Below are 14,595 nucleotides of genomic sequence, written 5' to 3'. Positions count from 1 at the left end.
ACTCTATACTGTTCTGGTATTGGAACTCTATACTGTCCTGGTATTGGAACTCTACACTGTTCTGGTATTGGAACTCTATACTGTTCTGGTATTGGAACTCTACACTGTATTGGAACTCTATACTGTTCTGGCATTGGAACTCTACACTGTCCTGGTATTGGAACTCTATACTGTCCTGGTATTGGAACTCTACACTGTTCTGGTATTGGAACTCTATACTGTTCTGGTATTGGAACTCTACACTGTTCTGGTATTGGAACTCTATACTGTCCTGGTATTGGAACTCTACACTGTATTGGAACTCTACACTGTCCTGGTATTGGAACTCTATACTGTTCTGGTATTGGAACTCTATACTGTTCTGGTATTGGAACTCTACACTGTATTGGAACTCTATACTGTTCTGGCATTGGAACTCTACACTGTCCTGGTATTGGAACTCTATACTGTATTGGAACTCTATACTGTTCTGGCATTGGAACTCTACACTGTCCTGGTATTGGAACTCTACACTGTATTGGAACTCTACACTGTCCTGGCATTGGAACTCTATACTGTTCTGGTATTGGAACTCTATACTGTTCTGGTATTGGAACTCTACACAGTATTGGAACTCTATACTGTTCTGGTATTGGAACTCTACACAGTATTGGAACTCTATACTGTTCCGGTATTGGAACTCTATACTGTTCTGGTATTGGAACTCTACACAGTATTGGAACTCTACACTGTCCTGGTATTGGAACTCTATACTGTTCTGGTATTGGAACTCTACACCGTATTGGAACTCTATACTATTCTGGTATTGGAACTCTACACTGTCCTGGTATTGGAACTCTACACTGTATTGGAACTCTATACTGTTCTGGTATTGGAACTCTATACTGTTCTGGTATTGGAACTCTATACTGTCCTGGTATTGGAACTCTACACTGTTTTGGTATTGGAACTCTAAACTGTTCTGGTATTGGAACTCTACACTGTATTGGAACTCTATACTGTTCTGGCATTGGAACTCTACACTGTCCTGGTATTGGAACTCTATACTGTCCTGGTATTGGAACTCTACACTGTTCTGGTATTGGAACTCTATACTGTTCTGGTATTGGAACTCTACACTGTTCTGGTATTGGAACTCTATACTGTTCTGGTATTGGAACTCTACACTGTATTGGAACTCTATACTGTTATGGCATTGGAACTCTACACTGTTCTGGTATTGGAACTCTACACTGTATTGGAACTCTATACTGTTCTGGTATTGGAACTCTATACTGTCCTGGTATTGGAACTCTATACTGTTCTGGTATTGGAACTCTATACTGTTCTGGTATTGGAACTCTATACTGTTCTGGTATTGGAACTCTACACTGTATTGGAACTCTATACTGTTCTGGCATTGGAACTCTACACTGTCCTGGTATTGGAACTCTGTACTGTATTGGAACTCTATACTGTTCTAGCATTGGAACTCTACACTGTCCTGGTATTGGAACTCTACACTGTATTGGAACTCTACACTGTCCTGGTATTGGAACTCTATACTGTTCTGGTATTGGAACTCTACACTGTTCTGGTATTGGAACTCTACACTGTATTGGAACTCTATACTGTTCTGGCATTGGAACTCTACACTGTCCTGGTATTGGAACTCTACACTGTATTGGAACTCTACACTGTCCTGGTATTGGAACTCTATACTGTTCTGGTATTGGAACTCTACACTGTATTGGAACTCTATACTGTTCTGGTATTGGAACTCTATACTGTTCTGGTATTGGAACTCTACACTGTATTGGAACTCTATACTGTTCTGGTATTGGAACTCTATACTGTTCTGGTATTGGAACTCTATACTGTTCTGGTATTGGAACTCTATACTGTCCTGGTATTGGAACTCTACACTGTTCTGGTATTGGAACTCTATACTGTTCTGGTATTGGAACTCTACACTGTATTGGAACTCTATACTGTTCTGGCATTGGAACTCTACACTGTCCTGGTATTGGAACTCTATACTGTCCTGGTATTGGAACTCTACACTGTTCTGGTATTGGAACTCTATACTGTTCTGGTATTGGAACTCTACACTGTTCTGGTATTGGAACTCTATACTGTTCTGGTATTGGAACTCTACACTGTATTGGAACTCTATACTGTTCTGGCATTGGAACTCTACACTGTATTGGAACTCTATACTGTTCTGGCATTGGAACTCTACACTGTTCTGGTATTGGAACTCTACTCTGTATTGGAACTCTATACTGTTCTGGTATTGGAACTCTATACTGTTCTGGTATTGGAACTCTACACTGTTCTGGTATTGGAACTCTATACTGTCCTGGTATTGGAACTCTATACTGTTCTGGTATTGGAACTCTATACTTTTCTGGCATTGGAACTCTATACTGTTCTGGTATTGGAACTCTATACTGTTCTGGTATTGGAACTCTACACAGTATTGGAACTCTATACTGTTCTGGTATTGGAACTCTATACTGTTCTGGTATTGGAACTCTATACTTTTCTGGCATTGGAAATCTATACTGTTCTGGTATTGGAACTCTATACTGTTCTGGTATTGGAACTCTACACAGTATTGGAACTCTATACTGTTCTGGTATTGGAACTCTATACTGTTCTGGTATTGGAACTCTATACTGTTCTGGTATTGGAACTCTATACTGTTCTGGTATTGGAACTCTATACTGTCCTGGTATTGGAACTCTACACTGTTCTGGTATTGGAACTCTATACTGTTCTGGCATTGGAACTCTACACTGTTCTGGTATTGGAACTCTACACTGTATTGGAACTCTATACTGTTCTGGTATTGGAACTCTATACTGTCCTGGTATTGGAACTCTATACTGTTCTGGTATTGGAACTCTATACTGTTCTGGTATTGGAACTCTATACTGTTCTGGTATTGGAACTCTATACTGTTCTGGTATTGGAACTCTACACTGTATTGGAACTCTATACTGTTCTGGCATTGGAACTCTACACTGTCCTGGTATTGGAACTCTATACTGTATTGGAACTCTATACTGTTCTGGCATTGGAACTCTACACTGTCCTGGTATTGGAACTCTACACTGTATTGGAACTCTACACTGTCCTGGCATTGGAACTCTATACTGTTCTGGTATTGGAACTCTATACTGTTCTGGTATTGGAACTCTACACAGTATTGGAACTCTATACTGTTCTGGTATTGGAACTCTATACTGTTCTGGTATTGGAACTCTATACTGTTCTGGTATTGGAACTCTATACTGTTCTGGTATTGGAACTCTATACTGTCCTGGTATTGGAACTCTACACTGTTCTGGTATTGGAACTCTATACTGTTCTGGTATTGGAACTCTACACTGTATTGGAACTCTATACTGTTCTGGCATTGGAACTCTACACTGTCCTGGTATTGGAACTCTATACTGTCCTGGTATTGGAACTCTACACTGTTCTGGTATTGGAACTCTATACTGTTCTGGTATTGGAACTCTACACTGTTCTGGTATTGGAACTCTATACTGTTCTGGTATTGGAACTCTACACAGTATTGGAACTCTATACTGTTCTGGTATTGGAACTCTATACTGTTCTGGTATTGGAACTCTATACTGTTCTGGTATTGGAACTCTATACTGTCCTGGTATTGGAACTCTACACTGTTCTGGTATTGGAACTCTATACTGTTCTGGTATTGGAACTCTACACTGTATTGGAACTCTATACTGTTCTGGCATTGGAACTCTACACTGTCCTGGTATTGGAACTCTATACTGTCCTGGTATTGGAACTCTACACTGTTCTGGTATTGGAACTCTATACTGTTCTGGTATTGGAACTCTACACTGTTCTGGTATTGGAACTCTATACTGTTCTGGTATTGGAACTCTACACTGTATTGGAACTCTATACTGTTCTGGCATTGGAACTCTACACTGTCCTGGTATTGGAACTCTACACTGTATTGGAACTCTACACTGTCCTGGCATTGGAACTCTATACTGTTCTGGTATTGGAACTCTATACTGTTCTGGTATTGGAACTCTACACAGTATTGGAACTCTATACTGTTCTGGTATTGGAACTCTATACTGTTCTGGTATTGGAACTCTATACTGTTCTGGTATTGGAACTCTATACTGTTCTGGTATTGGAACTCTATACTGTCCTGGTATTGGAACTCTACACTGTTCTGGTATTGGAACTCTATACTGTTCTGGTATTGGAACTCTACACTGTATTGGAACTCTATACTGTTCTGGCATTGGAACTCTACACTGTCCTGGTATTGGAACTCTATACTGTCCTGGTATTGGAACTCTACACTGTTCTGGTATTGGAACTCTATACTGTTCTGGTATTGGAACTCTACACTGTTCTGGTATTGGAACTCTATACTGTTCTGGTATTGGAACTCTACACAGTATTGGAACTCTATACTGTTCTGGTATTGGAACTCTATACTGTTCTGGTATTGGAACTCTATACTGTTCTGGTATTGGAACTCTACACAGTATTGGAACTCTATACTGTTCTGGTATTGGAACTCTATACTGTTCTGGTATTGGAACTCTATACTGTTCTGGTATTGGAACTCTATACTGTTCTGGTATTGGAACTCTATACTGTCCTGGTATTGGAACTCTACACTGTTCTGGTATTGGAACTCTATACTGTTCTGGTATTGGAACTCTACACTGTATTGGAACTCTATACTGTTCTGGCATTGGAACTCTACACTGTCCTGGTATTGGAACTCTATACTGTCCTGGTATTGGAACTCTACACTGTTCTGGTATTGGAACTCTATACTGTTCTGGTATTGGAACTCTACACTGTTCTGGTATTGGAACTCTATACTGTCCTGGTATTGGAACTCTACACTGTATTGGAACTCTACACTGTCCTGGTATTGGAACTCTATACTGTTCTGGTATTGGAACTCTATACTGTTCTGGTATTGGAACTCTACACTGTATTGGAACTCTATACTGTTCTGGCATTGGAACTCTACACTGTCCTGGTATTGGAACTCTATACTGTATTGGAACTCTATACTGTTCTGGCATTGGAACTCTACACTGTCCTGGTATTGGAACTCTACACTGTATTGGAACTCTACACTGTCCTGGCATTGGAACTCTATACTGTTCTGGTATTGGAACTCTATACTGTTCTGGTATTGGAACTCTACACAGTATTGGAACTCTATACTGTTCTGGTATTGGAACTCTATACTGTTCTGGTATTGGAACTCTATACTGTTCTGGTATTGGAACTCTATACTGTTCTGGTATTGGAACTCTATACTGTCCTGGTATTGGAACTCTACACTGTTCTGGTATTGGAACTCTATACTGTTCTGGTATTGGAACTCTACACTGTATTGGAACTCTATACTGTTCTGGCATTGGAACTCTACACTGTCCTGGTATTGGAACTCTATACTGTCCTGGTATTGGAACTCTACACTGTTCTGGTATTGGAACTCTATACTGTTCTGGTATTGGAACTCTACACTGTTCTGGTATTGGAACTCTATACTGTTCTGGTATTGGAACTCTACACTGTATTGGAACTCTATACTGTTCTGGCATTGGAACTCTACACTGTTCTGGTATTGGAACTCTACACTGTATTGGAACTCTATACTGTTCTGGTATTGGAACTCTATACTGTCCTGGTATTGGAACTCTATACTGTTCTGGTATTGGAACTCTATACTGTTCTGGTATTGGAACTCTATACTGTTCTGGTATTGGAACTCTACACTGTATTGGAACTCTATACTGTTCTGGCATTGGAACTCTACACTGTCCTGGTATTGGAACTCTGTACTGTATTGGAACTCTATACTGTTCTAGCATTGGAACTCTACACTGTCCTGGTATTGGAACTCTACACTGTATTGGAACTCTACACTGTCCTGGTATTGGAACTCTATACTGTTCTGGTATTGGAACTCTACACCGTATTGGAACTCTATACTATTCTGGTATTGGAACTCTACACTGTCCTGGTATTGGAACTCTACACAGTATTGGAACTCTATACTGTTCTGGTATTGGAACTCTATACTGTTCTGGTATTGGAACTCTATACTGTTCTGGTATTGGAACTCTATACTGTTCTGGTATTGGAACTCTATACTGTCCTGGTATTGGAACTCTACACTGTTCTGGTATTGGAACTCTATACTGTTCTGGTATTGGAACTCTACACTGTATTGGAACTCTATACTGTTCTGGCATTGGAACTCTACACTGTCCTGGTATTGGAACTCTATACTGTCCTGGTATTGGAACTCTACACTGTTCTGGTATTGGAACTCTATACTGTTCTGGTATTGGAACTCTACACTGTTCTGGTATTGGAACTCTATACTGTTCTGGTATTGGAACTCTACACTGTATTGGAACTCTATACTGTTCTGGTATTGGAACTCTATACTGTTCTGGTATTGGAACTCTATACTGTTCTGGTATTGGAACTCTATACTGTTCTGGTATTGGAACTCTATACTGTCCTGGTATTGGAACTCTACACTGTTCTGGTATTGGAACTCTATACTGTTCTGGTATTGGAACTCTACACTGTATTGGAACTCTATACTGTTCTGGCATTGGAACTCTACACTGTCCTGGTATTGGAACTCTATACTGTCCTGGTATTGGAACTCTACACTGTTCTGGTATTGGAACTCTATACTGTTCTGGTATTGGAACTCTATACTGCGGTATTGGAACTCTACACTGTTCTGGTATTGGAACTCTATACTGTTCTGGTATTGGAACTCTACACTGTATTGGAACTCTATACTGTTCTGGCATTGGAACTCTACACTGTTCTGGTATTGGAACTCTACACTGTATTGGAACTCTATACTGTTCTGGTATTGGAACTCTATACTGTCCTGGTATTGGAACTCTATACTGTTCTGGTATTGGAACTCTATACTGTTCTGGTATTGGAACTCTATACTGTTCTGGTATTGGAACTCTATACTGTCCTGGTATTGGAACTCTACACTGTTTTGGTATTGGAACTCTAAACTGTTCTGGTATTGGAACTCTACACTGTATTGGAACTCTACACTGTTCTGGTATTGGAACTCTATACTGTTCTGGTATTGGAACTCTACACAGTATTGGAACTCTATACTGTTCTGGTATTGGAACTCTATACTGTTCTGGTATTGGAACTCTATACTGTTCTGGTATTGGAACTCTATACTGTTCTGGTATTGGAACTCTATACTGTCCTGGTATTGGAACTCTACACTGTTCTGGTATTGGAACTCTATACTGTTCTGGTATTGGAACTCTACACTGTATTGGAACTCTATACTGTTCTGGCATTGGAACTCTACACTGTTCTGGTATTGGAACTCTACACTGTATTGGAACTCTATACTGTTCCTGTATTGGAACTCTATACTGTTCTGGTATTGGAACTCTATACTGTTCTGGTATTGGAACTCTATACTGTTCTGGTATTGGAACTCTACACTGTATTGGAACTCTATACTGTTCTGGCATTGGAACTCTACACTGTCCTGGTATTGGAACTCTGTACTGTATTGGAACTCTATACTGTTCTAGCATTGGAACTCTACACTGTCCTGGTCTTGGAACTCTACACTGTCGGATTGGAACTCTACACTGTCCTTGTATTGGAACTCTATACTGTTCTGGTATTGGAACTCTATACTGTCCTGGTATTGGAACTCTACACTGTTTGGTATTGGAACTCTATACTGTTCTGGTATTGGAACTCTACACTGTATTGGAACTCTATACTGTTCTGGCATTGGAACTCTACACGCTGGTATTGGAACTCTATACTGTTCTGGTATTGGAACTCTACACGCGGTATTGGAACTCTATACTGTTCTGGTATTGGAACTCTACACTGTTCTGGTATTGGAACTCTACACTGTATTGGAACTCTATACTGTTCTGGCATTGGAACTCTACACTGTCCTGGTATTGGAACTCTACACTGTATTGGAACTCTACACTGTCCTGGTATTGGAACTCTATACTGTTCTGGTATTGGAACTCTATACTGTTCTGGTATTGGAACTCTATACTGTTCTGGTATTGGAACTCTACACTGTATTGGAACTCTATACTGTTCTGGCATTGGAACTCTACACTGTCCTGGTATTGGAACTCTATACTGTATTGGAACTCTATACTGTTCTGGCATTGGAACTCTACACTGTCCTGGTATTGGAACTCTACACTGTATTGGAACTCTACACTGTCCTGGTATTGGAACTCTATACTGTTCTGGTATTGGAACTCTATACTGTTCAGGCATTGGAACTCTACACTGTCCTGGTATTGGAACTCTACACTGTATTGGAACTCTACACTGTCCTGGTATTGGAACTCTATACTGTTCTGGTATTGGAACTCTACACCGTATTGGAACTCTATACTGTTCTGGCATTGGAACTCTATACTGTACTGCATAAATTAATGATATTTGAATCTGGAGGGGATAAATACTTGGCCATTGGTTCATGGCCTTTTAAATTCAAATTCATTCTGGCATTAATCAGTATTGATTGTCTCCGAAGTTTTAACATACACTTGAAAGAACTCTGAATGGATGATGAATGTTTATGTGATCATCGTTGAATTTCAGAGAGAATATATTTTTGTTTTTTTGTTTATCGTTTTCATCTAACTGAGTTCTGTGGTAAAACTAGTACTCATATTTTACCACTTTGTCCCCACTTGTTCTCTTCATGGCTATAGTGAGTCCACTAAAAGGCCAGTCTGAATATCTACTGAAGAAATGGTGCCACAGCTGCTACTAATAGCCACTCTGTATACCAGGAAAAGGTACTTTATTTCAGGGATTATCTATAGTGGTGCCATATTGAATTCCAAGGCCTCAATGTGAATAGGATGAGAATAGGGACCTTGTATTTTTAGATGGTGTATGATTGTGAAGTCCCCCCCCTCTTTAAGTTTGCACTTAGGATAGATGTTCAGTTCAGATGGATCTAGGTTATGTTTATGTCAACTGATTACTAGCTATATTGCTTTGTAATTCTCAGCCTTAATTTTCACATTCAGATTAGTCACACTTTGAAGATATTGCATTGTCTATTTCCTCTTTCTGAAAAAATATACAAAAAAAACCAGCGCAATCTAAATCAACAATCTGTAACACCCATCTCTTCATGTAGAGAAAATGACTGTTGTACTTCCCTGTCTGTTGTTTGCAACAGCATCTATTCTTATTTACGGGGGGCCACGGGGGGCCAGTGCGAAAAAAAATTATGTATAAAATGTATGAAATGTATGCATTCACTACTGTAAGTCGCTCTGGATAAGAGCGTCTGCTAAATGACTAAAATGTAATGTAAAATGTAACTTTAATAATATTGAAGTGAAAATTGTGTATATTAAGAATTCAAATGTTAAGATTTGTTTTTCAGTAAGTTAACTTAAGGATGAATGTGTTTTGCCTTGCCTCTGAGGGTTGTCTGCTAATGCTGATGTTGATATTAACATTTTTAGTAGCACTCCCGAGTCTCTACACAGTTACTTGATCTATTGGAAACTGTCATATCAACACAGCCTGTATTTCAGGTGTGTATTGATGTGTTTGTTATAAGCATTTGTAATGCACTTTGACTAGCATAGACAATTGAAATGTTATCATTTGCCCTGTTTTGTTTGTACTTTGTGTTTCAATTTAAATATTGGGGTTATGTAGTAGCTTACCTGCTGTGACCTCACTTACAGCAGGTGACGTAAAGCAGTAATAGTCATTATATTTAAACAATGGAATGTGAATATTTATGTTGTTATTTCACCAACCTTCATAACCATTTCTCTGATATGGTACGAAAGATTTGACAATCATTCTTTCGATTTTATCGTTCTTGTATTGGCATTGAGGTTCAGTTTGTGAAATTGACATGAGGATTATGGCATTGAACAATATGGAATACATTGTTATTCTCATATTGGTTTTCAAGATCAACATGTAGTTCAATTAGGATTTTTCTGCAATTGAATCATTCTGGGCTCCCGAATGGCGCAGCGGTCTAAGGCAGTGCATCTCAGTGCTAGAGGCGTCACTACAGACCCTGGTTGGATTCCAGACCCTGGTTGGATTCCAGACCCTGGTTGGATTCCAGACCCTGGTTCGAATCGCCTGTCGTCGGTTGCAACACTCACTACCGAGTTCCAAACTGCCCCTGGAAGCTTTCAGCACAAGAACTGTTAATATGGAGCTTCATGAAATGGGTTTCCATGACCGAGCAGCCGCACACAAGCCTAAGATCACCATGCGCAATGCCAAGCGTCGGCTGGAGTAGTGTAAAACTCGACGCCATTGGACTCTTGAGCAGTGGAAATGTGTTCTCTGGAGTGATGAATCTCGCTTCACCATCTGGCAGTCCGACCGACGAATATGGGTTTGGTGGATGCCAGGAGAATGCTATCTGCCCGAATGCATGGTGCCAACTGTAAAGTTTGGTGGAGGAGGAATAATGTCTGGGGCTGTTTTTCATGGTTCGGGCTAATCCCCTTAGTTCCAGTGAAGGGAAATCTTAACGCTACAGCATACAATGACATTCTAGATGATTCTGTGCTTCCAACTTCATGGCAACAGTTTGGGGAAGGCCCTTTCCTGTTTCAGCATGACAATGCCCCGTGCACAAAGCGAGGTCCTTACAGAAATGGTTTATCGAGATTGGTGTGTAAGAACTTGACTGGTCTTCACAGAGCCCTGACCTCAACCCCATTGAACAACTTTGGGATGAACTGGAACGCTGACTGCGAGCCAAGCCTAATCGCCCAACATCAGTGCCCGACCTCACTAATACTCTTGTGGCTGAATGGAAGCAAGTCCCCGCAGCAATGTTCCAACATCTAGTGGAAATCCTTCCCAGAAGAGTGGAGGCTGTTATAGCAGCAAAGGGGGGACCAACTCCATATTAATGTCCATGATTTTTGAATGAGATATTCAACAAGCAGGTGTCCAGATACTTTTAGTCATGTAGTGTATCTCTGATGCTGAAACCACTAGCATGAGTCTGGTTTCTCTGAAAATTTCTGCCTTCCAGGGATTTTTTCCCTTACCACTGTTCTTCTGCTTTTCAGGGTCTTGGCCGGGTTAATGTAAACAACAACTGTTGGGGCTTTATGAAAATGTTTAATTGACTGGTGGTATCCTCTGTCCTGTCCAGGTGGGTGTTCATCTATGAGAAAGGCTACCAGTCGTCAGACACGGCTGTGGGTTCTGTCTTGACTAAGATGAAGGGGGTGGGTTACACCAATGTGACCGGAGAGGAGAGGATCTGGGACGTGGCCGACTTTGTCTTCCCTGTACAGGTGGGTCATTGGCTGAGTGTGGACCAACTAAGGTATTATTGTTATAAGAAGGACATTTTACTGAATGAATGAATGAATGACCTGAAAGGTCAAAGATCTCTAGAACCTTTAGGAACTGAGCCTCACAGGACATCTACCAGTGTTCTGTAATAGTAGTATGGTAGTAGTGTAGTAGTGCAATAGTAGTGTAGTAGTAGTGTGGTAGTTGTGTAGTAAGGTAATAGTAGTGTAGTAAGGTAATAGTAGTGTAGTAGTGCAATAATAGTGTAGTAGTAGTGTGGTAGTTGTGTAGTAAGGTAATAGTAGTGTAGTAATAGTGTGGTAAGTTAATAGCATCGTAGTAGTAGTGTAGTAGTGCAGTAGTGCAATAGTATTGTAGTAGTAGTGTGGTAGTAGTGTAGAAAGGTAATAGTAGTGTAGTGTAGTAGTAGTGTAGTAGTGTAATAAGGTAATAGTAGTGTAGTGTAGTATTGTGGAAAGGTAATAATAGTGTAGTGTAGTACTAGTGTAGTAGTGTAATAAGGTAATAGTAGTGTAGTGTAGTAGTGTAGAAAGGTAATAATAGTGTAGTGTAGTACTAGTGTAGTAGTGTAATAAGGTAATAGTAGTGTAGAAAGGTAATAGTAGTGTAGTGTAGTAGTAGTGTAGTAGTGTAATAAGGTAATAGTAGTGTAGTGTAGTAGTGTAGAAAGGTAATAATAGTGTAGTGTAGTACTAGTGTAGTAGTTTAATAAGGTAATAGTAGTGGAGTAGTGTAATAAGGTAATAGTAGTGTAGTGTAGTAGTGTAATAAGGTAATAGTAGTGTAGTGTAGTGTAATAAGGTAATAGTAGTAGTAGTGTAGTAGTGTAATAAGGTAATAGTAGTGTAGTGTAGTAGTATAATAAGGTAATAGTAGTGTAGTGTAGTGTAATAAGGTAATAGTAGTAGTAGTGTAGTAGTGTAATAAGGTAATAGTAGTGTAGTGTAGTAGTGTAATAAGGTAATAGTAGTGTAGTGTAGTAGTATAATAAGGTAATAGTAGTGTAGTGTCGTAGTGTAATAAGGTAATAGTAGTGTAGTGTAGTAGTGTAATAAGGTAATAGTAGTGTAGTGTAGTAGTTTAATAAGGTAATAGTAGTGTAATAGAAGTGTAATATTAGTGTAGTAGTGTAGTGTAGTAGTGTAATAAGGTAATAGTAGTGTAGTGTCGTAGTGTAATAAGGTAATAGTAGTGTAGTGTCGTAGTGTAATAAGGTAATAGTAGTGTAATAGAAGTGTAATATTAGTGTAGTAGTGTAGTAGCAGTGTAATAAGGTAATAGTGGTGTAGTAGTAGTGTAGTAAGGTAATAGTCGTGTAGCAGTAGTGTAATAGTAGTGTGGTAGTATTGTAGTAAGGTGTAGTAATAGTAGTGTAGTAGGGTAATGGTAGTATAGTAGTGTAACAGTAGTGTAGTGAGGTAATAGTTGTGTAGTATTGTAGTAGTGTAATAGTAGTGTGGTAGTATTGTAATAGTAGTGTAGTAAGGTAATAGTCGTGTAGTAGTGTCGTAAGGTAATAGTATGGTAATAGTAGTGTAGTAGTATTTTAGTAGTAGTGTAGACGTATTGTAATAATAGTGTAGTATAAAGTACTACAGAGAGATTCATCTACAGAAGTCAGAAAGACGTCTGACAGACTGTCGAAGACAAAGATTACCGAGACAGGAGTTGAAAACACTCACATCCTGATTGTCAACAAACAGGCGTGAGAGAGAGAAACTGTACCTAACTTTCACCAGTGGTTCCTTTTGTACGCACCCTGATCCTGCTCACACGTTAGGCAAATACAGAGACAAACATGAGACTCTCTGTAAACAAAGTGACAGTCCATTGTTTGCGCATGTCGAAGCCATAAAGAAAGCACTACTGTGTACTCTGAAAGGTGTGGCCACAGTTGGTCTATTTGGAACTAGTTGACTGACGGCAAGGAGGACGGAGATCAATGCCAAACCGTAAGAAGATGATTAAACACATATCGAGATTATACACCCTGTCATCTTATATCCGTATCTATTTACCTATAATATTCAAGATATCTACCTGAAGATGACCTTGTCTGTTATAATGGTATTTGTTTATCTATTCACGGTATCTACCTGAGTATCATGGTGATTTTCCAAAACAATTACATTGATACTGGTTATATAGTATTACTACTACACAGACATGTCTTAATTAGATTCTTCCACAATTCAATTATACTGGCCAACTGCATTGTCAATTAGCTGACATTCTATAACATTGACAGGAATTGATGCTATCCCATCTGTCTCTTTGCATGGTAATGACCACTTCTTCTCGATGTGGTCACAATCAATGACTTAAGATCCCAGGACCGAAATTACTCAAGCATGTCATCCAGACTTGGGTTTAAATACTATTTCATATCTTTCAAATAAATTAGCCTGCCTTGAGTGTCAGACGGCCGAGGTATGGCATTTTGGAAAGCTTGGGAAGTTTAATCAAGCTCAGCTAAAGGATTTGAAATCGTATTTGAACCCAGGTCTGATGACATCTAATGCAGTTATCCAGGCAGGAAGGCTCCAGTACCAGTCCTTATTAATGCAGGGCCACATGTACTGTGCTATATATGGCCTCTACATATAAGTTAGTTTACATTGACATGAACGACATCATGGTCAAGACTAGGGAGAGGGCCAATAGAAGGAAACCGGATAGCAAGGGTCATAGAAATAGTGTTACTAGAACGAGGAAGTGCCTAGACCAGGGCTATTTTATTGCACCCTCATGTTAATTCAGTCATTATATTTCTATGGGGAGGGCTATAGGTCTGTTACCATAACAACAGTGACAAAAGGTTTGTCATGTTGTAACAAATGTTACACATTTAGGCCAGTGAACTATCAAGTTAGTTGGGACAGCCCAGTAGGTAGAGAGGAAAGATGATGTATTTTTTCCAACTGACCAAGAAGGGTATGTCTGGTCTATGATCTTATGTTTATTATTTTCATTGAATGCACTGTCAAATGCTGTATCTTTAAGTACTGGGGACTGATGGGAGAAAAGAGGTGTCAAATGTCTGACCTGAAGGCCACTGACGTCGTATTTTTCGAGTTCCCAGTTGTTTTGAACGAGGCATCTGTTTGTGACCTAGAATCGCAAGGTTCTAGAGAATTGAATCTGTAAAGATACTGTTAGGTATCTGGAATAAGCGTAAAGCATTCCCGTTCTGGT

The 14,595-nt window shown here is 39.5% G+C and overlaps 1 protein-coding gene across 3 annotated transcripts in view; it reads left to right on the top strand.

The window, feature by feature from the left end:
* The window catches only part of LOC106603936 (P2X purinoceptor 1), an 84,587-nt gene that overhangs the window by 41,374 nt on the left and 28,618 nt on the right, over positions 1-14,595 (top strand). For all 3 annotated transcript variants that reach the window (XM_045717397.2, XM_082974772.1, XM_014198190.3), the window contains exon 2: positions 11,234-11,378. In XM_045717397.2, coding sequence (XP_045573353.1) covers positions 11,234-11,378 — 145 coding nt within the window. The remainder of the gene's footprint in view (positions 1-11,233; positions 11,379-14,595) is intronic.

Source organism: Salmo salar, chromosome 04 (genome assembly GCF_965601325.2).
Source record: "Salmo salar chromosome 04, fSalSal1, whole genome shotgun sequence".
NCBI classification, from domain to species: Eukaryota; Metazoa; Chordata; class Actinopteri; order Salmoniformes; family Salmonidae; genus Salmo; species Salmo salar.
This window is presented reverse-complemented; position numbering and strand designations above follow the sequence as displayed.